This window comes from Ziziphus jujuba, chromosome 10, assembly GCF_031755915.1.
Source record: "Ziziphus jujuba cultivar Dongzao chromosome 10, ASM3175591v1".
Lineage (NCBI taxonomy): Eukaryota > Viridiplantae > Streptophyta > Magnoliopsida > Rosales > Rhamnaceae > Ziziphus > Ziziphus jujuba.
The window spans coordinates 27205618-27232098 of NC_083388.1; the positions used below are offsets into that span (position 1 = coordinate 27205618).

The 26481-nt window shown below is 33.6% G+C and overlaps 2 protein-coding genes and 1 pseudogene across 2 annotated transcripts; 2 read left to right on the forward strand and 1 right to left on the reverse strand.

The window, feature by feature from the left end:
* Positions 1–1881: 1881 nt before the first annotated feature.
* Positions 1882–4034, forward strand: LOC107412444 (uncharacterized). Its single transcript, XM_016020222.4, has 3 exons — positions 1882–2719; positions 3051–3596; positions 3841–4034. Exons 1-3 carry the CDS (start codon positions 1910–1912, stop codon positions 3937–3939), a joined length of 1455 nt encoding a protein of 484 aa, XP_015875708.1. The 5' UTR covers positions 1882–1909; the 3' UTR covers positions 3940–4034.
* A 10818-nt stretch (positions 4035–14852) lies between these two features.
* Positions 14853–16894, forward strand: LOC107412446 (uncharacterized). Its single transcript, XM_016020223.4, has 3 exons — positions 14853–15734; positions 16079–16640; positions 16760–16894. Exons 1-3 carry the CDS (start codon positions 14955–14957, stop codon positions 16795–16797), a joined length of 1380 nt encoding a protein of 459 aa, XP_015875709.3. The 5' UTR covers positions 14853–14954; the 3' UTR covers positions 16798–16894.
* A 1231-nt stretch (positions 16895–18125) lies between these two features.
* On the reverse strand, positions 18126–19540 carry LOC112490683 (thiol-disulfide oxidoreductase LTO1-like; annotated as a pseudogene).
* Positions 19541–26481: the final 6941 nt, after the last annotated feature.

The following is a 26481-nucleotide window of genomic DNA, read 5'->3' on the forward strand; positions in this document are numbered from 1 at the left end:
TACTATAATAAATATTATTTTGTATACACTTAATATTCCGTGATATTTTGCTGAACGTGTACATTAAATTTAATTTATGTATTTATAAGACATTAGAGATGCACAAACCGCCTCTATATTGTTTATATAGATTTTTCTTCTCATGCATATCTTTGCGAGTTTTCCATGTGAAGTAAAAAGACAGAACCATGATATGCAATTCTTTTTCTTCTGAAATGGGGTTGTAGTTGTGGACCTATATTTATTGGAAGTAGATCAATAAAATTGTGTTTTTTTTTCACACCATGTATTTATCTAATTAAGCTAAAACAGTTATGTTAGGTTGTTAAAGTAATTAAGCTTACTTGAGCTTCCCTAATCCTTCAACTATTTCTGTAACTCTGTTCTTCTTCTTCTTCTTTCTCTCTCTGATTAATTGTTTTAAGCGGGTATTTGCTATGAAAATTAGTTATATACGTTACAGCTCATCTATCCTCGAAAGGAAGGCGTGGCTAGGCCTAAGGCCTGCCTATCTAAGCCTACCATAACGCGTGAGACTGAGTGGCATTTCCCCTTTGAAAGAAAAAGTTACCCACATTTTGCTAATAGATGTACTTGGCTCGCTAGGCCTCACGATATATGCGTAATAGCTCTTTTCACATTCTCTTACAGTACTTGGTTTTTACAACAAGTTTAAATTATTATAATGAAAAAAAAGATTAGAAATATGCTTAAGCATCATACATTTCCACATGTATTATCAAACTTTTAACAAGAATTAAGGGCAAAACCAGCATGTTTCACCCAGTGGAGACAAATATAAAAATAAAATCAAACCAAATATAAACAATTTTGTTATAATATATGCAATAATTTCCATAATTATAATCATCTTGAAGTAAAGTACACTATAATATATGCATATTTAAAATTATCACTACAAAGATATACTATATGGTTCAAATTTCTTCTGTTTTTTTCAATAGTTTTCAAATTATCTTACCTATGACTATCATTTTTTTAAAACAAGAATCACATTTATATTAATTTTTTTTTAAAAAAAAAAAGTCTTTTGCAAGTTAATTATAACTTTTTTTGTTTTTTTTTGCTTGAAATTAATTATAACTTGTTATTATAAATAAAGGTTTATCTAATATTAGTAAGGACAAAGCACATTATCAAAAAAAAAAAAAGAAAAAAAAAAAGAACAAAAAAGAAAATGTTAGCTTCTAGTTTTTAATAAATAATTTTGTGTTATAACATCATGCACCAAAAATACTTATTGACAATGTAACTTATTTTGAACAAACGATATTGCAAACTAAAGGAGAAAAATGAATAAAACAGATGAAGAATAAGAATATGAAGTAGAAAAAAAATAATTATATGAACGTGAGAAAAAATGATTATTATTTATCGATCAAATAATATAAGTATTTTTTTTTAAAAAAATTTTTTACAATGAATATAAATATAATGTAAGACTAGAGAGTTGATAAAGAGAATTGAGATTTGTTTTTTTTTTTTTTGGATTCTTAAACATAATTTGAGAGTTATATATTTTACATTGGTGGGTAAAAATTAAGAATTCTAAATTAGGGTTAGTATAATTGTTAACGAACTAGTTAAATTTATTTTTCTTTTCCGTATATGAGAGAGAGTAGCGAAAGAATTAAAGATTTCATTCCCATGACATTTTTGACCTTCGCCAAACTTTATTAGGTGTGGAGGCAACACAGTAAAAGTACTGCACAATACTTACAACTAATTAACCTAACTTTTAAGGAAAAATTTAAGTTCATTGCCTCCAAGGTAGATCCACAAGAGTCATGCACTTCAAGGAGAAAAACCCATATTTAAAAGCCTTTGAACTTCAATAGAAAGAATTCTGTTACCGTTTGGTTCAATTTCTTTCTTTTTTACTTCTCCAATGGCCGTCAACTTTACAACTCCACAAAAACATGGCACTTTATCACCTCTTGCAGCTCTATTCAAGTTTCTGGCTATTTTTTTAGGACTTGTTCTCCTAATGTTTTACATCTCTTTGCAAGAAAACGCTCACTTTTACCAAAATTCCGATCTCTTGGCAAACTTTACGCAGAGATGGTCAGCTTCTATTCCCATTGCTAAAACTCCTACCAATATAAGTCACATTGTCTTTGGTATTGCTGGTTCCATGAACACATGGCAGCAGAAAACCTCATATGTCAAATCATGGTGGAGACCAAATGTTACCAGGGGTTATCTCTTTCTAGATAGAGAGCCCACAATGGATTTCCTTCCCTGGTCTTCATCCTACCCTCCTTTTCGTGTTAACGAGGACTTCACGAAACTAAGTTCATACAAGAACATCGAATGGTCCGATCATGTACGAATTGTACGTTCGGTTTTGGAGATATTCAAGGAAGGTGATGAAGATGTGAGATGGTATGTAATGGCAGATGATGATACAATCGTTTTTGTTGACAACTTGGTTGAGGTTTTAGCAAAGTATGACCACACTAAATACATGTACATTGGAGCTAGTTCTGAGTGTATTATATCCAACTTTTATTTCTCATTTGATATGGCATTTGGTGGAGGCGGTTATGCTTTGAGTTATCCACTAGCTGCAGCATTGATAAAAATTTTTGATAAGTGTATTCAAAGATATATCCATATTTTGTACAGTGACTTCATGCTCTACTTCTGTTTATCTGATCTAGGAGTTTCTCTAACACAACAAAAGGGGTTTCACCAGGTACATTTTTTCTGTGTTTCCATTTCAAAAACATATATATGAACAAAAAAGAGTCTTTTATATACGATCTTCGAAAAAAATTAGTCTGATTAACGTATTAACTAATAGTACGTTTATTATATTGAAGTAAACTATTTCAAATTTTAATCCGATTATATTAGATTATATATAAATTAGTCCATTTTAATCTAATCTAGTTTTGTTCCACAAATGGATATCCTACACAAAAGTCAAAGTCTAAGATATTATATAAGTGATTTATAATCCGAATAAAAGAATTTCCACTAATATTACTGGTACTTAATCTATATATGTTTTTTGTACTTGCCAGATTGATCTTGTCGGAGATATATCAGGACTATTATCTGCTCATCCACAAGTTCCTCTAGTGTCCCTTCACCACCTGGACACCATAGACCCAATCTTCCCCTTCAAGAACCGCTCAGAATCAATTAACCACCTTATGAAAGCATCAAAAGCAGACCATTCACGTCTGCTCCAACAGACCATATGCTACCACAGACCAAGTAAATGGTCGTTCTCTGTCTCATGGGGATATTCTGTTCATATCTATGAAAATATATTCCCTCGAAGTTATCTACGCACACCAATCGAGACGTTTAGACCTTGGAAGGATGTCAGTCCACCACTTTACATGTTCAACACCAGGCCTTGGCCTCCCAAGGATCCATCTTGTGAAGCCCCTCATGTTTTTTACTTTGATTCCATTGAGAAAAAGGAAGGAGACCAGATTGTAACTACTTACGTTCGAGCATTTCCGCGGGATTCAGCTTCATGTTCTTCAAGTGGAAGTCTTTCTGCTGATCCCATTACCAAAATTCAGGTCTTTTCATCGCCTGCAACCAAACGCATGGAGGTCAGTTCAATCAATATCTTTCTCCATCCATAAGTACTATTGCATTATTCATGGATTTCTATATATGTTTCATATTTATATTTCTATTAAAAGTCTTGTAAGTTTCATTTAGCATTAATTGTAGGTATAGCTTATAATCAAACTACATTCTCTAAAGTATCTGGAATTATCTTATTAATTTCTTTTTCAAATTTGTTTATATATATATATATATATTTTATTTTTGTTGAGTGTGTTTTTTCAGGGTGTAGAAATAGATTGTTGCAGTGTTTTACATGAGGCAGGCATGGACACTACCAAGGTCATATACAGGAAATGCATGAAAGATGAAATAATGTCCTAAAATGTTTGGTATACATTCTAAGAATAATTATATATTATTATGTTTGGTTATTATATTAAGAAATTTTTTTTTTCCTTTCATAAAAATATATTAAATTCGGCAAAAAAATATTAAATTAGTTCTTTATGAATTTTATTATAGAATAATCCTTCTTTTTTTTTTCTTTTTTTTTTTTTTTGGTGGGCAATTTTAAAACAGAAACGACTACATCTGTTTAGATCATGGAATAAAATTTCATTAAGCGCTTGAGCTAAAACAATATCTTCATTGTCTACCCTTGCAATCCAATGCGCTGCCTTATTTGCTTGTCTTGGGATAAATTGCACCTCCCATTCCTCTAATTGATTAAGATATTTTTACTGTAAGTCCTCCATTATTATATCAAGGGTCCATATGAAACCTGCATATCCTCTGAGCTGATCATACTAGAGACCAACTCTTTCAAGTCACTTTCGAAGATAATTTCACTCCACCCTTAACCCAAAGACCAAATGCAAGACAGAGAAGAGCCTTACTTTCAGCCTCAATACTTTGAATCGCATGGAGTCACCTTATGCATATGCGTTGAAGGGTAGGGGGCCATGGCCGTCTAAGCTTTTTAAGATTTTTTAGATATATGAGGTTGTTTTTGGAAAAAGATTAAGAGAAAATATCTTTAGAAATATAATTGGCCCCTCTAACTAAAAGTTTATCTGATCTAATTTTTTTTTTTATAAGATAAGATAATAAACCAATAACATAAGTTATCACTAAACAGAAACTTAAAGATGTCAACTATTAATTAGAAAGTGCAATTGTCCATCTTGGCAAATTATTAGGCCAGTAACTAAAAAATGTCTTCCAAACTTTCATTTAGAAGAGAAGCTAAGGTAGGAAATGGTACTCATTAAATTACTAGTTCTCCAAAAGTTTAATCTAATAGGAGGTGGGTTATCATATCATTTCTTTTATATATATATTTTTATTTCTCTTCCATCATGTAATCCAATCCATCATACAAGTATCAAAACAAACAACAGTTTTGCAAAAATGCCTAGTAACAAAGCCTCAAGGAAATTGTGATTTTGCATATTTTAGGAACAAATGTGTCTTAATGTTTTCACTTTGAGCTAAATTTAAAGAGATTCCATTGGTGAGATTTGGCAAGAATCAGGTAGTAGAAAGAAAGGTTGTAAATTTCCTTATCCTTTTTTATTTTCTTTTATACTTGCTCTACATAACAAATAGAGGACACATAGGGAAAAAGAAAGGAGAAGCAGAACATTTACACCAATAAAAATGGAACGGCATTTAGAAATACCAATAAGTAAACTAGAAAAGTAATATGAAAACTGCTGGTATCATATACACAATGGAAGCCTAATCAAGACTGAATAAAACATGTGATAAATAATGTCACTATCCATTATTTTACTACCTTTATGCGCAGGACCTTTCAAATTATTCTCTAGTGATAGATCTACGTGTGGGTGCATCTGATCACAAAAGAAACAAGAAGGTTAATATGAAAAACACTCTGAAACTCACAGTTTCTGTTTTTCTCTCAAGGTGTTTTCGATTCTCTACTGAAATTCTCAATCTCAGGACAATAATACGTAAAAACATATTTTTGGAGGCTAGTAAGTAGTGTATTTATATACTACTAACCCTAATCCTTCTAGGGTTTTATAACACCTTGAGCCCAGTTAATGAGCTCTTTCTTGTATCTTAATAATTAGTTAAATGGGTTCTATCATTTAATGAGTTAGTTTGGGGATCCTATGGCCCATTATTAATTAAGGCTCTTGATCAATGGTTTAGATTGCTTCTTGAGTATAAATCTAACAATCTCCCACTTGCTTAGAAGCAAGTCTAGGATCGTGATCTTATCTGGTACTACTCCACTAAAAGCCCAGATGTGAATTCCAAAACTAATAATGTATATATTAATTGTATTTTTTCTTTGTAAAATATCAATAATTAATCGATAATAATTTCTGCCAAGCAATTAATTATTTATTCTCTTAACTTATCAGTTTCTCTAACGGATCCAATGCACTGGCGGATGACTTTCAATATTCGAGTACTGAAACATGTCAAGAGGATATTTCATACAAATTCCATTTTGTATATTTCATAAATACTTAGTAATCAAAGGACCATAATTCACAAATCATCAAGATATTGGCCATTCAGAATAGACCTCACTTATTGATAACTTAAAGAACCATAGTCACTTAATTACCTATTTACAATATACCCAGGATTAAGAAAAAATAACATATCAAATGTTGCTTGAGATTTAATTCCTTTCACAAAAATTTATCCTTAATTAAATCTCTCTCGATCCTCTCAGAATGACCATAGTTCATTCCAATATTTTATAATAATCAAGACAAATTATTTTATAAAATATTATAGTCTAAATAAAGTGCCCAACTTTATTTAACAACTGTGAGACACATCATTAATTATGAGAACCTATGACCATGTCTTCTATGGACTTATTCATATGCTCATATACTACATAATTAATCTAGACCTTATACGTAAAATATTCTGTGCAAAAAATAACTTAATATTATTGAATCAGAAAAGGAAATTACAACTTGTCTTACTCCCAAAGCACAAATGTAATTAACTCCCACTTATATTAAAGTAAGGCTGGAACCCTCTTAAGACCCATACAATTTACATACTTCTCAAACACACGTTCAGGAAGAGTCTTAGTAAAAGGATCTACTAGGTTCTCCTCAGATGCTATTTTAGTAACCACTGTATCTCCTTTTTCAATGAAATCAAGGATCAAGTGGTACTTTCTTAATATGTGTTTCTGTTTTTTGTGAAACCTTGGTTCTTTGGACTGTGCTATGGCCCCACTATTATCACAGTAAAGAGTAATGGGCCGATCTGCACCTGGTATCACATGAAGATCCAAAAGGAATTTCTTAAGCCTTACAGCTTCCTTTGCAGCTTCAGATGCAGCCACATATTCAGCTTTAGTTGTGAAGTCGGCAACACAAGTTTGTTTAATACTTCTCCAATAAATGACTCCTCCATTTAGGATAAACACATATCCTGATGTTGACTTACTATAATCAATATCCCTTTGAAAATCAGAGTACGTATAACCAAGGGTTTCAAGACTTCCACTAGAATACACCAACATATAATCCCTCGTTCTCTTTAAATACTTGAGTATATGCTTTACTGCAGTCCAATGTTCTACTCCGGGATCTGATTGGTACCGACTTACTACTCCCACTGTGTAGCAGATATCTGGCCTGGTACATAACATGACATGCATGAGATTACCAACAGCTGAAGCATAAGGTTTCTTACTCATAAGTTCTTTCTCTTTAGGAGTTTTAGATGATTGCTCCTTAGAAAGATGAATTCCATGTATAAAGGGTAGAAGTAACCTTTTGGAATTTTTCATGCTGAACCTGGTCACTATTTTGTCAATGTAGGAAACTTAAGATAGAGCTAACACCTTATTCTTTCAGTCTCATAAAAGTTTGATTCCTAAAATATAGTTAGCTTCCCCTAAGTCCTTCATATCAAACTGCTCTTTCAGGTAACCCTTTACATTTGACAAAACTTTCACACTGTTTCCTATTAACAGAATGTCATCTACGTAAAGAACCAAAAAAACTACCACTATACCTTGAATCTTTTTATACACACATGGTTTATCAGGGCTTTTCTCAAAACCGTATGATTTGATAACTTGATCAAACCTGATGTTCCATAATCTGGATGCTTGCTTAAGTCCATAAATTGACCTATGCAACTTGTAAATTATGTGTTCTTGACCTCTTATTATGAACCCTTCCGGTTGCTGCATATAGATGTCTTCTTTCAACTCCCCATTTAGAAAAGCTGTTTTGACATCCATTTGCCAAATCTCATAATTGAGAGCTGCTGCTATAACTAAGAGAATCCGGACAGATTTAAGCATGGCTACTGGCGAAAAGGTTTCATCATAATTTACACCCTCTTTCTAGGTATAACTTTTTGCCATCAATCTAGCTTTGAAGGTTTCAACCTTCCCATCTGATCCTCTCTTTCTCTTGTAGATCCACTTACACCTAATTGGTTTTACCCCTTTAGGTGCTTCTACAAGAGACCAGACTAAGTTCGAATCCATAGATTTCATCTCACAGTCCATGGCCTTTCTCCACTCTTGCACATCAATATCCTTCAATGCCTCTTTTTATGTGGTAGGGTCATCATTAGGATTATCTAGAACAACTTGATAAGCCTCTCCTAACAAGGCATACATTGCAGGTTTACGTATCACTCTCCCACTACGAGTTTGCTGCACTGGTTGTTGTACATGTGCAGGAGGATCCAAGTTTTGTGGTTCAGGTGGATTACCAATCTCTTCATTATATTCTTATTCTTGAATTTCTTGAATTTGATCTTAAGCTATTTCCTGTGTTTGTTCACCTTCGGGTACATATTGTACATTTTCCCCTCTTTGAATATCAACAGGAAATAGGGATGGAAAACTAGGAGTTTCTGGTGGATCTTGAACTGACCCAAGCTCTTCAAGAACCACTTTACTCTTAGGTTTAAAATTGTTCATATAATCCTAGAAAGTAGCATGAGTACTAATTATCACCTTCTTTTCCTTTAGATTATAAAATACTCCACCTCTCGTTCCCTTGAGGTAGCCAATAAACATACACATATCTATACGGGATTCCAATTTTTGAGATTTCTATGGTAAGACATGTGCTGGGGCACCGTAAATCCGAATATGGTTTAAACAAGATTTGTGCCCTTTCCATAATTCTGTGGGTGTCTTTAAAACAGATTTAGATGGAACCAAGTTTAGTATGTATGCAGTTGTTTCTAAGGCATATCCCCAAAACGATTCAGGTAATGATGAATAACTAAGCATTGACCTCACCATATCTAAAAGGGTTCTATTTCTCCTTTTAGAGACTCCATTTTGCTGGGGCATTTTCGGAGATGATAATTGAGAAACTATCCCCTCTTTAGCCAAGTAACACTTGAACTCTCCAGGCAAGTATAACCGCCTTGGTCAGACCGAAGCTGCTTGATATGGACACCCAATTGCTTTTCTACCTCAGCCTTATACTCTCAAATTTTATCAAAAGCTTCAGACTTATGGCGCATTAGGTAAACATAACCATATCTTAAGTGGTCATCAGTAAATGTGATAAAATACTCATACCCGCCTCTGGCTTGAACACTCATTGGTCCACATATATCAGTATGTACCAATTCTAATTGTATGGTGGCACGATTTCCTTTGGCCTTGAAAGGCCTCTTTGTCATTTTACCTTCTAAACATGATTCACATACCGGTATAGGTTCAAAGATTAAGGAATTTAAAATTCCGCTTTTAACCAAACCATAAATTATGCTAGAATTGATATGACCTAATCGCAACTGCCATAGATAGGTTTCATTTGAAACCTTCATTATCTTAGATAAGGGAAGTTGCTTATCATCAATATATTCAATGGCATTTATACTATAAGACAAAGGAGTTAAAAAAATAGAGATCATTCATCAATAATCAAGAACAAATAAAAGTAAAAAAATATAGATCATTCATCAATAATCAGGAACAAATAAAAGTATTATTACTTTTTATTGAAACTGAGGAATTAAACTGCACTGTTAAACCATGTTCAACTAAACAACTAACAGAAACCAAATTTCGCTTAAAATCTAGAACAAATAAACAGTCTGATAAACTTAAAATTTTATTATCAAAACATAACTCCACTAGTCCTACTGCCATTATGGAGATATATTCCCCATTTTCCAACTTCAAGCTTGTTTGTCCTTTACTGAGTGGGCTGCTTTGTTTGAACCACTGCAAAGAGTAACAAACATGGTTAATGGCTCTTGAATCAATGATCCATTTATCATTGTAATTCTCCACTAAATAAGCCTCAACAACATTTAGTACCTAATTTAGGGCAATCCTTCTTCTACTGACCTTTCTGTCCGCACCTAAAGCGCTTGCCTATCGACTTCTTCATTGCAGCCGGTTTGACAGCTGGACATGTTCTCTTCTGCTTCTTGTTCTTCTTTCCACTTTTAGGTTTTCCTTTAGGTTTTGAGGAACTTTCAGCATGATAAGCACTTCCTTGCTTCCCGAGAGATCTTTCAGCACTCTCAAGCTCGTGCATCAGTTCAACAGGAGTAAGCTTCAGGTTGTTCATATTATAGTTCATTTTGAACTGACTAAAGCTATCCGATAGAGATTCCAAGATCATGTCTATCTTCATCTCTTGTTCCAGCTTAGCCCCCATCATTTCCGCAGTACTGTTATGTGCCATCATCTTTAGACAATGGTCCCGCACACTTCCTCCAGTCATACAAGTGTTCATTAGTGCCTCTATAGCTTCTTGTCTAGCAGTATAGCTACTTTTAGCAAATATCTTATCTAGAGTTTGAATTATTTCTGATACACACTCCAGACTATCAAGTTGCTTCTGCAAATGTTCTGTAACGCTGACAAGAATATAACAACGAGCTGTTGTATTCGCCCATTGCCAATCTGCAAATTACTTTTTAGTTTCCTCTGAAGCATTAACAGTGGACTCTTGGGGTTTCGGAGTTGTTGTAATGAATTTTATTCTTTCAAAATCAAGGACAATGTAGAAATTGGTTTTCCATAGGTCGTAGTTATTTCCATTCAATGGTTTTTGATTCAAAATTGTAGCTAGAGGATTAAAGGATGCCATTTTCTGAAAATTAAAATGCACACATATTAACACGTAATCAACACAACAAACATACAAATATGTAGATCCCTTAAACTACTTATTATTAATGTTTATTGCAACAATAATTTAATTTCCATTACAAATACTTATGTTGGGCAAGACATTTATAATAAATTAAACTTTGAATATGGTATGTTTTAATTTTCTACTAAGTTAGTTCCCAGGAAATGTGAGGTGGGTCTCAGACTCCTTAAAAACCTACCTCCTTAGACAGAGCATTCTTAAATAACACCAACACATACCACTCAAAATTGATTTAAAAAATTAAAACTATTGAACCCAATATGTATAATGTCCTACCAAGTCAGCTCCCAAGAAAGGTGAGGTGGGTCAAAGACTCCTTAAAAACTTACCTCCTTAGACAGAGTCTTCTCAGATAACACAAACACATATCATTCAAATTAATTTTAGAAATTAACCATTGTTTCAATAATCTTTGGGCTTTTAATAACACTAACAGAGCCTCGTTGGGAGGATTATTAATGTCACTAAAATTGAATGTAATAATCATTAATTTTAATTTCAAAATTATCTTTAATATCTAAGCATTGTCGACGTTGGACCATACAACCTTATTAAAATTTTGAAATTATTTTACATTCAATCTAATAAAATCCTGTCATGCTTATCCATTGGGACATCACATAACCATTTTATTATTGGGCCCTTAATGGAGCCCGCAGGTTTTAAATTAATTTTTAATCTTCACCCATTCAATATTTTAGATTAATTAATTAGGATTTTCCATAATAATATTATCTAGATAAAACAAATATTATTATGCACCTATATATATCAAATGATGCAATTATATAGCACCACCTATTCTAAAAGGCATGTTAAGCACATATCACATGTTATATCCATATAATTTAAACAATTATAAACATAGAATAATTAAGAGGTCCTAATCCATGGTTTTCTAGAAAAGAAAATTACAAGCCCAAAAGTGCCAAGAAGCCCAACTTGCTATCTAGCCCCTACTTCTTCTTTTCTTCATGTCTTGCAAGTCTATGAGGTGTGGGCCAAGTTAGAATTGGTTTCTAGGGGGTTTTTTAGCCCAAAAAACACAAAACCCTAACATGTCCCCTATTGATCTCGAGCATCGAAACCGCCTCCAGCCGCCACATAAAACTCGGATCACCATGAAATTTTACAGGGAGGTATATACCCAGAGGAGGAATCAGTCCACCAACACTCATCAAATTTTGACTATGCACAAGCCTCCACACTCCTGATTAATTCAGGCACGTGAATCCCACTCTCAGCCACTTTAGTGGCATGTGGAGGCTCATGACAGTGTTTCCGGTGACCATTCTCCTTCCACTAATCCTCCTTCGTTTCCTTCAACTTCTTATGGTGTTGGTTTGTCAAGGCGCAGCTCCAATCCGCACGAAAAATGACTAACATTAACGTGTATACAGTTTTTTCCGGGTACTTTTACATATTTTTTCCAATGAATCCGAATTTACATATAAAAATTCAAATAAAAATTGTAGGAAAAATAAATAAGTAAATCAATCAAGGAGGAAACCCTAATCTTATGATTAGCGTCCTTTTTACATCCCAAAAAAAATACAAGCAAAAATCTATCATGGATTAAGGCCAAAACCAAATCATCCATTCATAATACAAAAAAAAAAAAAAATTATAAATAACATGAATAATAAAATCCTAGGTGTCATATATCTAATATATATCACATATACAATAAAACTGTAAAAAAAATAGATTCGATTTATCACACTCCGATTTAATCACGGCTCTGATACCAATTGCTGGTATCATATACACAGTGGAAGCCTGATCGAGACTGAATAAAGTATGTGATAAATAATGTCATTATCCATTATTTTACTAACCTTTATGCACAAGACCTTTCAAACTATTCTCTAGTGACATCTCTGAGTGTGGACGCACCTGATCACAAAAGAAACAAGAAGGTTAATCTGAAAAACACTCAAGAAGGTGAATCTGAAAAACACTCTGAAACTCACAGTTTCTGTTTTTCTCTAAAGATGTTTTTGATTCTCTACTGAAATTCTCAATCTTAAGAAAATAATACGTAAAAATGTATTTTTGGAGGCTAGTAAGCAGTGTATTTATACACCGCTAATCCTAATCATTCTAGGGTTTTATAACATCTTGGGCCCAGTTAATGGGTTCTTTTTTGTATCTTAATAATCAGTTAAATGGCCTCTATCATTTAATGAGGTAGTTTGGGAATCCTACGATCCATTATTAATTAAGGCTTTTGATCAATGGTTTAGATTGCTTCTGGAACATAAATCTAACAATGAAAACTAACCAGCGATGAAGCAGCTCCAAATGCAAAAAGATTGGTCCCATTACACTGTATGAACAAAAATTCAAGATATGATAACATGTTGATAAGGATCATATTCGTTCCCATATATATCTTAGAAAAAATTGGCAAAAGATTAGACAAGTTTATCAGTCCATCAGTCAACAGGAAGAAACTAAGCTGGTATGCATCGTTAAGGCAGTTATGGAAGAATTTAGCAATGACCAAGTTATTTGAAAATTGTAGAGGTAAAACTATATTAGTAAACACATTGGTTGTCCAAATTGTTAATATAAAAACTCTATATTATGGTTATGTTTCATCTATTCCCTCTGCACGCTAGAGGAAAGCTTGTTATAGTTTTTTTTCTACTCTGCACACAGGAGTAGAAGTATATAGATGAGTAGAGGCCAAATCCTCAATTATGAAAAGAAGCATATAAAATTATAAGACACGTGAAGCATATAGCTCATACAACATGTTTATACAGATTTTTCTTCTCATATAGATCTTTGCGTGTTTTCCATGTGAAGTAAAATTATAAAAAACCATGACATGCTGTAACTCTGTTCTACTTCTTCTCTCTCTAATTAATTGTTTTAAGCAGGTTCTTGCTATGAAAATTAATTATATACGTTACAGATTATCTAATCCTCGGAAGGAAGGTGCGGCTAGGACTAAGGCCTACCTATCTAAGCCTACTTAAAGCGTGAGACTGAGTGGTAACTACCCCTTCTGAAAGAAAAAAGTTGCCCACCTTTTGCCAATGAATGTACTTGGCTCGCTAGGCCTCACGATATATGCATAATAGAGCCCTTTTCACATTCTCTTACAGAACTTGGTTTTAAATTACAACAAGTTTAAAATATTATAATTTAAAAAAAAAAAAAAAAAAAAAAAAACAGAAATATGCTTAAGCACCATGCATTTCCGCATGTATTATCAAACTTTAACAAGAATCAAGGGAAGAACCAGGATTTTATGCAGTATAAAAATAAAATAAAACAAAATATAATCTAAAAGAATTTTGTTATATTATATGCAATAACCTCAACAATCATAATCACCTTCAAGTATAATATAATATATGCATATTTAAAATTATCTCTACAAGGATATACTATATGGTTCAAATTTCTTCTATGTTTTTTTTCCAGTTGTTTTCAAATCTCTTACCTCTTACTATCATATTTAAAAAAAAAAAAAAATTACATTTCTAGTAATTTTTTTTAATATTAGTAAGGACCAAGCACATTATCATTAAGAAAATAAAAAAAATAAAAACAAGATAAAAAGTTACCTTCTAGTTTTTAATAAATAGTTTTGTGTTATAACATCATGCACCAAAAATACTTGTTGATAATGTAACTTATTTTGAATAAACGATATTGCAAACTAAAGGGAAAAAAAAAAAAAACAAATGAAGAATAAGAATATGAGGTAGAAAAAAATAATTATAAGGACGAGAGAAAAAATTATCATTATTTTTTTTTGAAGAATTATACAATCTATATAAATATAATATAAGACTATAGAGTTGATAAAGAGGTTTGAGACTTTTTTTGTTTTTCCTCAACATAGTTTGAGAGTTATATTTTACATTAGTGGGTAATAATTAAGAATTCTAAATTAAGGTTGGTTCAACTGTTAATAGATTAGTTAAATTTATTTTTCTTTTCCATGTGAAAGAGTAATGAAAGAATTAAAGATTTTCTTCCTACGACATTTTCGACCTTTGCCAAACTTATTAGGTGTGGAGCCAACCAGCAAAAGTACTACAAAAACGTACAACTAAACAATCTTATTTTTAAGGAAAATTGCTTCAATTGTCGATCCACAAGAGTCATGCGCTTCAAAGAGAAAAACCCATTTAAAAGCCCTTGAACTTCAATAGAAAGAATTCAATTGGAACAGTGGGTTTGGTTCAATTTCTTTCTTTTTTACTTCTTTCAAAAATGTCTTATTCTCCAATACCTCTTGCAACTCTGTTCAAGTCTCTGGCTATTTTTTTAGGACTTGTTCTCTTAATGTTTTACATCTCTTTGAAAAAAAACACTCACTTTCACCAATTCAATCTCTTGGCGAACTTTACACAGAACTGGCAAGCTTCAGTTCCCATTACCAACACTCCTACCAATATAAGTCACATTGTCTATGGTATTGTTGGTTCCATGAACACATGGAAGCACAAAAACTCATATGTCAAATCATGGTGGAGACCAAATGTTACCAGGGGTTATCTCTTTCTAGATAGAGATCCCACCATGGATTTCCTTCCCTGGTCTTCATCCTACCCTCCTTTTCGTGTTAACGAGAACTTCATAAAACGAAGTTTATACAAGAACATCGTAAGGCCCGATCAAGTACGAATTGTACGTACAGTTATGGAGACATTCAAGCAAGGTGATGAAGATGTGAGATGGTATGTAATGGCAGATGATGATACAATCGTTTTTGTTGACAACTTGGTTGAGGTTTTAGCAAAGTATGACCACAGTAAGTACATGTATATCGGCGCTAATTCCGAGTGTATCAAATCCAACTTTGATTTCTCATTTGATATGGCATTTGGTGGAGCTGGTTATGCTTTGAGTTATCCACTAGCTGCAGCATTGGCAAAGGTTTTCGATAAGTGTATTCAAAGGTATACCCATTTGTGGGTCAGTGATTTCATGCTTTACTCCTGTTTATCTGATCTAGTAGTTTCTCTGACACACCAAAAGGGGTTTCACCAGGTATATATTTTATGTGTCTCCTTTTCATACATACATGCATACATATATATATATATATATATATATTATCTTTTATCCAAAATCCTCAACAAAAATTAGTCCAGGATTATTATATTGGATAAAATTGGATCGGATTAGATTGTTTTAAATCTTGTTCAATCTAATTAGATTATACATAAATTAGTAGACTCCACTCCAATCTAGTTATGTTCAGCAAACGGATATCCTGCACAATAATCAAAGTTTAGGATCAAAATTTTATCATATTATATAAGTGGCTTATTATCAAAATAAGAAAATTTCTGCTTATATTCTTGATCCATATATGTTTTTGTACTTGCCAGATTGATCTTGTCGGAGATATATCAGGGCTATTATCAGCTCATCCACAAATTCCTTTATTGTCCCTTCACCACCTTGACACCATAGACCCAATCTTCCCCTTCATGAACCGCTCAGAATCCATTAACCACCTCATGAAAGCATCAAAAGTAGACCATTCACGTCTACTCCAACAGACCATATGCTATCATAGACCAAGCAACTGGTCGTTCTCCGTCTCATGGGGATATTCTGTTCATATCTATGAAAATATATTCCCTCGAAGTTATTTACGCAAACCAATCGAGACATTTAGACCTTGGAGGAAAGAAAGGCCACCACTTTACATGTTCAACACCAGGCCTTGGCCTCCCGGTAATCCATGTTGTGAAGCCCCTCATGTTTTTTACTTTGATTCCATCGAGAAAAGTGAAGGAAACCAGACAGTAACGACTTATGTTCGAGCATCTCCACGGGGTTTAGCTGCTTGTTCTTCGAGTGGGAATTTTTCTGCTGATCCCATTACCCAAATTCAGGTCTTTTCATCGCCTGCAGCCAAACATATGGAGGTGTTGCATTATTCATGTATATTCTCGAAAGCATCTGGAATTATTTTATCAATTTGTTTCGTTCTTCAATTTTTATTTTTATTATTTTTATTTATTTATTTATTTATTTATTTTGTGGTTTATGTGTGTTTCCAGGGTATAGAAAGAGATCATTGTTGCAGTGTTTTACATGAGGCTGGCATGAACACTACCAAGGTCGTATACAGAGCATGCATGAAAGATGAAATAATATCCTAACACGTTTTCTATACAGTGTAGGAATACTTATTAATGGGAATTAAATAAATAAATAAAAAGTTGTTGTTACGTTTGGTTGTTATATTAAGTTAAATTTAATGTTTAGTCTTTAATTTTAAGATATTAAATTTGGCAAAAATTAATTAAAAGTAAAAATTAATCAAATATAGAGATAGTTAATCCTATGAATAATTTTTCATACCCAAATTTATTCCACATAGCAAAAATGCGTGTCAGAAAGCACATGTGAATGTTAATCACCAACCCATTTAAGAAAGATTATGATATTTAGAATAAAGGAATGTTCATCATTTAGTTTTACAATTAGAAATTAACGTCAACACTAGGAAACAAAGAAATTAAGGTCAACACCCAAATATTTGATCCAGTAATCTTATTGCAAGTTTAGGTTGGGCCGAGTTCAGTATGCTCATTGCCAATTTAGGTTGGGCTGAGATCCGTAAAAGACTCAAGCACATTTATTGTAGGGGAATTTGGCCCAATGCCCTCTTTAGAAGGGTCATAACGATATATACCTTTGCATCAGTGAACTTTTTTTGTTTTGTCCTTTAATATCCATTACACATTTAAAAAAATTTTAAAAGACCTGGATGTCCTTTATTTTAGATCTAATACAAGGTTACCTTCTCGCTTGTGGTTATTTCTTCTTTGCTACTTTAGAAATACTTGAATGGTGGATCGGAAGAATCTGGGTCTTTAGCAAATGGGGGTTTTGTTTCAATTCTACTAGGATTTATGGGTGTTTTTAAGTTTTTGACGTTGCTCACCAAGGTTTCTTTCGAAAAATCTCCATTGAGGAGGTTGGAGAAGCAATTGAATGTTCTCCTTGAGGCTTTGGGAGCCATAGCTGGGAATATGGTTTGCTTCCTCATTAGTCCTTTGGTTTTAGGATTTCAATTTTGGTTCACTTGATGGTTTTGGTAGATCTTCAATTGCTGTTTTAATGGGTTGCTTAGTTGGTTTTCTATTTATGCTTGCAATGAAGAGTTTATCTTTTTACAGGTAAGAAACAAAAATAAAGATTGCATAAAAAACTCAGAAGATGTAAAAGTATTGCAATTTGAATCTGATTATTGTAAAGCTGCCTCATCTTTTTAGGGAAAGCAAAAAAAAAAACTCAGAAGATGTATAAATATTGCAGTTCGAATATGATTACTACGTAAGTCACAAGAATACTATTCAATCTATACATATGTGAAACAACACAATTTGAACAGAATCATCCTATATGGACAGACTAGATTCATTTTACATCAAAATCAGATGCTTGTACAAGATCTGACAACTCTTGTTCACCACTCAAAATCTGCAAGAAACACCCATCTTTGATGAGAAATGGATGAATTTCAAAGGGCGAGAAAATAAAATGTCGGGAGGGCAGAAACTCCAATGGCAATTTCATCTTCTCCAAATTGAGTGATCAGTAAAATCCAATATATGAATTTTAACGCTTTCTCACCTGCCCATTTATCACCCATGTTGGGAAACCTTCAATTCCAGCATCTGCTCATGCCTTTAAAATTTTGGTTCCTTTCTTATAACCATCAGGGAAGCATTCAACATAATTCAACAGTTTTGCCGTCTCACTTCCAAACATCTGCATTCAGTGTCACCATGCAAATACCATAATGTAGCAAGTAATTCATTTTTTGAAAACAAAACGCACAAGAGATGATCAATGTGAATACAGTTACCAATTCAATTGTATTAACCTCATGGTTCAAATTAGCTTCTAAAACAAAAGTTACAGAGTGCAAAGTTACCTGTTTTTGTTCTAGGTAGTGTGAACACTAGAAAGCCCCATACATTTTAGCACCAATTGATTGCAAATGCTTTGCAAGAGAAAGAGAAAAAGGACTTGATGGTGATGTTATCTCAGTTGTAAAATATGGCAGTTCAATTTCAGCTAGGCTGACCAAGAAATGAAACAAGGGAAACAAGTCACTGAATATGTCTTATACATTATAACCATATTTAAAATTATAATTTTAAACATTAATGACAGCATAACAATCACCAATTTTCTCTAATCTGTCAGCATTCTTGTACAGTTTACATTTCTATTATCTATGTTGTTTTATTTCAGTTGAAATTTATAAAATTCTTTATCATAAAAAATTGGGTTCTTGACATCTTAGGATTAGGGAAAACAGGAAAAGCAATGTTATGAGTGGACAGAGTTGAATAGCCTGCCATTATGCTAGCTTCAAGTCACACCCTGATGAATAAAGTAACTAAACCCCTATATTGCTGATTCAAATAGAAAAACATCACTGAGTAGAGAGACAGAGTAATTACCTTGAGGGCAAAGGTTGTGAAGAGCTATATGATGAATTGAGAGCAAGAACCACCAAACTAGCTATAAACAGCTGTAAACCCACCACTTTCTGTATCTGTTGCAACCCAAAATCCTATAATACAAACATCAAAGGAGTACATAGTTATTTTTACTACGACATAAACGCTTTGTTCTGTAAGTTTTTGGTAAATACAAAGATAAGAAAACATGAATACACCAAACAAATAGTTTACCTTTTGAGTGATGAAAAATAAGCTGAATGATAGGAAAGCAGATAATAGATAGTAAGAGCATGATGCTCCCGTAAATTTAGTGCTTAAAATGTATAGGAAATACACACTTGAAGTAGCCATGGAGGTCGTAGTTCATACCCTACTCCAGATAATAGGGTTGTATGTAATAGTTATATCCTACATATTCTTTTCTGTTTTTGTAATTTTCGTGTCTTTTCATAAAGAAATTTTAAGTAATCAACTTGGAGCTGTGCCTTTTTTATGAATGTTTTCTTGTTACTTTTTCTGCCTTTTATGTAAAGCCCTTCACACGGTGTTGACTTAAACATTCAGGATCTGTTTTGTTGTTACAGCCTGTATTTATGTATATGAGGATGAAAGGGTTCAAATACTAACTCATCTCCATGTCATGGTCTGTTGTCCTTATCGTCTTTAGCTTATTCTTAAGTGGTTCAAACGGTGACTGATAGTGAATTTGGCGACTCCTCTGTGTGTACCTATCTCCATCCCTCCCATACTTGTTCAATGGGTTAAGCATTTTGCAAATTTAGGTTATTTCACTTGCGAATTTAGATAATTACCGAAACTCCTATGGTTATCATATTTTACCAATTTTTTGGCCTCCACAGGTCCCTTGATGTGTGTTAAATGCGACAACATACAAAATATACATTCTTCAATGATCCTAAAGAGAAAAAAACCCCAAAAGTTCTGAAAAAGTTCTCAAATTGGCACAAAAATTTGATTACCGTAAGGCCTTCGGTAATTACCGATGAAACCTACAGTAATCAATTTGTAGTTGCTGGAAAAATTACCGTAGGTTTCATTGGTAATTACCGAAACCCCTATGGTAATCACATTTTACCAATTTTTTGGCCCCCACAAGTCCCCTAATGTGTGTTAAATGCAACAACATGCAAAATATACATTCTTCAATGATCCTAAAGAGAAAAAACCCCAAAAGTTCTGAAAAAGTTCTCAAATTGGCACAAAAATTTGATTACCATAGGGCCTTTGGTAATTACCGATGAAACCTACGGTAATCAATTTGTAGTTGCTGGAAAAATTACCGTAGGTTTCATCGGTAATTACTGAAACCCCTATGGTAATCACATTTTACCAATTTTTTGGCCCCCACAAGTCCCCTAATGTGTGTTAAATGTAACAACATGCAAAATATACATTCTTCAATGATCCTAAAGAGAAAAAAACCCCAAAAGTCCTGAAAAAGTTGTCAAATTGGCACAAAAATTTGATTACCGTAGGGCCTTCGGTAATTACAGATGAAACCTATAGTAATCAATTTGTAGCTGCTGGAAAAATTACCGTAGGTTTCATCGGTAATTACCGAAACACCTATGGTAATCATATTTTACCAATTTTTTGGTCCTCAGAAGTCTTTTAATGTGTGTTAAATGCAACAACATGCAAAATATACATTCTTCAATGAATCTAAAGAGAAAAACACCCCAAAAGTTCTGAAAAAGTTCTCAAATTGGCACAAAAATTTGATTACAGTAGGGTATTCGGTAATTACCGATGAAACCTACGGTAATCAATTTGTCCTTGCTTGAAAAATTACCGTAGATTACATCGGTAATTACCGAAACCTTTATGGTAATCACATTTTGCCAATTTTTTGGCCCCCACAAGTCCCCTAATGTGTGTTAAATGCAACAACATGCACAATATACATTCTTCAATGATCCTAAAAAGAAAAAATCCTAAAAATGGTCAAATTGAAATTACCGACGGGGGTTTGGTAATTACCGATGGAACTGCCGATAATTTTTCCAGCAAACATTGGGACTCCTAATATGGATTACCGATGGTTGCATTAGTAATTATCGCTGACCCGTCGGTAATCAACTTTGGGTGAAATTTTCTAAGTTTTTCCAAACTTTTTGTGGATTGTATTGTTGAGGATTATTAATAAAGCTATATTTTGCATGTCTTAGCGGAAACACACATTATCAAAGTTGTCGGATTGAATTGTGATGATTTGTTTTGAAAATACATGATAAATTGAAATTATCGATAAGGTATCGGTAATTACTGATGTAACCATTAGCTTTAGTAATTACCGATGCACAATCAGTAATCAACTTTATTTAGAATTTTCCCACTTTTTCCAGTCTTTTTGTAGATTCTTTTGTTGAGGATCATTAATAAAGTTAGTTTTAGCATGTTATTGATGGAAACATACATCATCAAAGTTGTCGGATGGACAATTGTAAATTACCGATGGTGCATCGGTAATTACTGAAGGAAACTGTCAGTAATTTTTCAGCAAGCACATAGGCTCATACATAATAGTTCTTGCCATACTATTATTTATTTATTTTTTTATTTTTTTGTTGACGGCAAACCATCAAATATACCATATATATTGAAAAGGCTAAAATATAAATATAAATATTTAGACAAACATATATATATATATATATAGGATATAAATATAAATACTACCAACAACACAGTGGCCAAAAAAATATTTATTGATGACATACTCATTGATTCCAAATTAAGAGAAGCATGACAAAAACACCTTGGAAACATTAACAAATTTTGAATATAATTTTATATCATACAAGATAGATGTAGTATGCAAATAGAAAAAATTACAAATTGTTTGTGAACTAATCTCGAGATAAAAAATGACTTGCAAACAGGTAATGGATAAAGAAATAAGCTGCCTAAAGAACACCAAATGTAGCTAGCCAGCTCAGAGAGAAGGACTGAAGTAACTTGGCAACACAACTAGACATGCAGGTTACATTACCAAGATTTGTCAGTTGCCAGGCCATGCCCACTCTAGAACAACAAACCAAGCCAAGGTATCCCATGCTAATATCTCACTTAAGCAATCATCCCAATCAAGGACTCCTAACAAAAGGATTATAGATAAACCAATCATTGCAGCTACAACTCTTGCTACACCAAGAGCTTCTCTGCAAGCATACCAAAAATACATGGTAAATAAAAAATATAAGAAAAATGGATGTATATTCTCAACAAACAGCATACATATTATGTATGACATTTTAGAAATTGTGCAAATACATTATGGAGTGCAAGTAGTTGACTTCCATTCAATTTATGGTCATTTTACCAGGCATGACTTGGTGGAACCTAGTACAGAAGATAGTGCAATTTCAGTTGCAATTTTACAATGCAGAGAATTTTAGATAGCTAAAGAGAGAATACTCTAGAAATTTGGGTGCTTTAGTTGAATAAGAGATAAGTGATGCCCATATATCAATCTTCATAAACACTAAGATCCTGGAAACAAAACATCCCGGAAATGAAGATCTTATACAGAATAATTTTAGAATTTGGTGGGAACTAAATTGTCTTTCCCATCCAATGGAAATTATTTCTATTGATTTGTTACTGATGAACCACTATTGCCCTCATGGTTCCATGGACTTCTGCAGACAACCACCTGGGTACATTGCTTTTTAAGACTTACAAAAAGTGGAATTGAGTGAACCAGAGAAAAGGAATTTAAAATAACACGAAAAAATACAGCCAAAAGCCAGATTATATAATTATATATAGCAAAATGTATCATAAATTTAATGTTAACATTTCATGGTAACAAACAAGGGCATTGTTTAATCCTTTATCTTGAATGAAGAAGACCCTGTTTTGGAGGAAGAAACAAAAGGGATAAGGGAAATGTCAGAAGCTGATGAAAGATGTTATCATATAATTAGGATGACCTTGCTTTGTGTGACAATGCTCTTGTTAATTCCAGCCAGTTTAGTGACCGTTTGGAAGGCTCATATGTAGCATCTTTATTCAAAGTCTTAATAATCAAACCCTCACAACTATAAACTACGATCAATTAAGATTATAAATAGTGCAATAAATCAATGATAAAGTCTGTGAGAAAAAAATAATAATTATACACTAAGATGCAACTAGCAGTGAAAAATGAATTACAAATATGCTAGACTAAATGTAATTCAGAGAAGCTAATGCAAACAACATAAATTCGTCTGTGGTTCTCATCATTGGTGAAAAGAACTTCTACACAATTAGCATAACTTATGCCATCCAAATGCAGGATTACCATATTTACATAATTAAAATTGTTTCATCCAGTACATCATGTTTGGAGTATCCTTTTTTTTTTTTTTTTCCAATGCTCTAGGCCTAACCATCTGGACTTGGGGGTAAAAAGAAGAGGTCATTGCCATCAAGGGGACTAGAATAACTAATTTACTAAAAGCTAAAAAGTGCATACCTTGCATCAACAGCAGCATTAAGAAACTTCTATATTTCATCAATATCATTCGATGTTATTGTCATAGCAAACTAAAAATATCCAGCTTCTTCCTCAAAAGACTCATTAAGACACTGCACAAGGCAAAAGATGCACCAGTTAGAATGCATCAAGTTTCACTAATTTTAGAATGCTATACAAACCCAGTAGACTAATACAATCAGCATGTAATTAGCAAATAAATATTCAAAAACATGCAATCCACAATGAGAAAATAAAATAAAATAACTTAAGCTGGTACGTAGTTCTTGCAATCAATAATTTTTACTACAAATGTCCTATAGCTACGTTAATATTGATACTAAAGTAAAATAAGTGAACATGTACGATACATTGATTGCCTTACATCTCGTTTCCAGTTGATTTGTCTACATGGCATGCTTTGGCCAATGTATATTTGGAATAGGAGTTCTAGTAGGTCTATAAAGATTTGGAGTCGCTAGTTATGCACATATTATATGTTCATGTATGGGATGGGACATATATATATATATATATATATATATTAGAAGCAATATAATATATGGATTTAGATATTCATTAACCCTATTTAGATATTCCAGTGCCCCACTCTCTTCAAGATCTGTTCAATGCTAAATATATATATATATATATGACCTTTATAAAAGTGTGTATAATATGTTCTTAAATTCAGAAGATATTTTGTCGTGTAAAGAGGTTTGATCAAAAACGGCACTGTAGATGACAGTATATACATATATATACATATATATATATATATAGAATGGAAGATATTAGAAGAGTGATCTGAAATAATTCTACTACATTTTAATCAAAAAGTGTTCTGTTTACATTTTAAAACATAAAGTTTGAATAATTTATGCACAATTCATGTTGGTAGAGGCATGAGCATCATGTATGTGTATTTATGCCTCCATTTATGTAAAATAATATATAAGTATGAGATGGAAATGTAAATCCAGCTGATAGGTTGAATTTGTTTTAACACAATAGATAGTTGATTTGAAATACATACATCATCAACAAGCAATCCCTTGACAAAATGGCACCATAGATGTTGGTAATCAAAATTGTCAGTAAAAATGATTAGAACCTCTGGGTAGCAGATGTCAATGTAGTAATCCTACAAATGAGAAATTTTGTAAGCATAGATTCAAGATTCAATCAAAATAAGAAATGACATGCCCATGGAAAAAATATCCATGTCTATCATGCATACCAAGACCTTAACTCTCAAAGACGCTTTGGTACATAAAGCCATAGTAAAAGGAAGGAAGCGAACAAAAAAGAAATTTTATCTTCCAAAAACAGCATAGGACCTTCATCTGTCCCAACTCAATATAGCTTCCATTACTGTGTTCCAGTGAACACAAAAATATACCTTATAGGTCCACCAATAAAATAGGCTTTAATGTAACACCCCGTCCTAAACCACATCGGAATTCTCGCACGTTGACCGAGGTTGACCATTGACTGAGTGGGTCAAAAGTTGACTTTTTGGTCTAGCTGAAATTTCTAGTTGACCATGGTACCGTGGCGAAGTACATGATGCCCCGAGTTCGTAGACTAATAGCACGTCGAAAACGGAGCTACGGTTTGAAAGTTATGGGCAAAACAAGTCGAGATTCAAATTGTCCAAAAGGTGCTGAAGTTGACTTTTTATGGTTGTAGAATTTTGCTTTGACTTTTATATGGTTGTAAAGTGCTCGTCGATACGAGTTCATAGACTAGCGGCATGCTTAAATTGGACATCTGGTTAAAAAGTTATGGACGTGTGAAGTTTTCCGACTACCGTAATATTTTAATGTTTTTGAATCAGTGAACAGTGATGCCATGTGTCGACATCTGAGAGGTCCATGTGGGTGAACAGTGTCACCCACGATGGCTTTTATTTTAGCAAACGGCGGGGGAGGAGAGAGAAAGAGAGAGAGGAGAGAGAGAGGGAGAGAGAAAGACCACCGGCCGCCAGAGTTGTCAACTTTTCTGGCCGAATCTTGTCACACGCGTCGACCAGGTAGGAGCTCCTCAACATTCCCGGCCAACCCCCAAAATTTCCAGCGATGGCGATTTTTCCCCTCCACCACCGGCCACCGCCGTTTGACCCAGATCTCTTCGCCGTCCGGCCTCCATTTGCCTCACCTCCAGTCCCGTTGGAACCCTCTCCCCTCGATCTACAAAACCCCCAAAAATCTCAGCCATCGGCCACCGAACGCGCCGCCGCCGGCGACGGTTGCCGGTGACGGCGGCGGTTTGCCGGAAAATCCAGTTCCGGCGAGTACCCAATTGCACCGCTGGTCCCTCTCCACTAATTCTGACCCCCTGAATCCAAATCCGGTATCTTTTTCCTCCAATTCGCGACGGTTTGAGAGAATCGAAGAGTTGAATCCCGAAAGCTTTCCGGCGAGATTCTGGCCACCTCGGGTTCGATCTCCGGGAAGTAAGACCGGATTCGTAATCCTCGTCACTCAAGCTTCGATTCGGTATATTACTCGTCAATTTTGGTTAACGTTTGTGTTTAACCCCTCGGGTACCGGGTATTATTTATCCGAATAAAATATTAATTTATTTGACTGTGTGCGAATTGTTGTTCTAGGAGCACGTGTGCGTCGTGGAATTGATACCATGAAGGATCTTAGGTTAATGGCGTACTCCAGGTGAGTGACCCACCTTTAAAACTATTTTGGGGTGATTAATTATATTTATGTTGTGTTAAATTGATATCTGGAATTATGCTCATGTGGTGGAAATTCAATTATAATTGTGGAAAAATATTATTTTATAAGTACGTATATGT

What these genes read in the sequence shown, in the direction of transcription:
- LOC107412446 (XM_016020223.4), top strand. Translation starts at nt 14,955, where the DNA reads ATGTCTTATTCTCCAATACCTCTTGCAACTCTGTTCAAGTCTCTGGCT. An exon ending in ACCAAAAGGGGTTTCACCAG is followed by an intron (nt 15,735 to 16,078) that starts GTATATATTTTA and finishes TGTACTTGCCAG; the next exon opens with ATTGATCTTGTCGGAGATAT. An exon ending in GGAGGTGTTGCATTATTCAT is followed by an intron (nt 16,641 to 16,759) that starts GTATATTCTCGA and finishes GTGTGTTTCCAG; the next exon opens with GGTATAGAAAGAGATCATTG.
- LOC107412444 (XM_016020222.4), top strand. Translation starts at nt 1,910, where the DNA reads ATGGCCGTCAACTTTACAACTCCACAAAAACATGGCACTTTATCACCT. An exon ending in AACAAAAGGGGTTTCACCAG is followed by an intron (nt 2,720 to 3,050) that starts GTACATTTTTTC and finishes TGTACTTGCCAG; the next exon opens with ATTGATCTTGTCGGAGATAT. An exon ending in CTGCAACCAAACGCATGGAG is followed by an intron (nt 3,597 to 3,840) that starts GTCAGTTCAATC and finishes GTGTTTTTTCAG; the next exon opens with GGTGTAGAAATAGATTGTTG.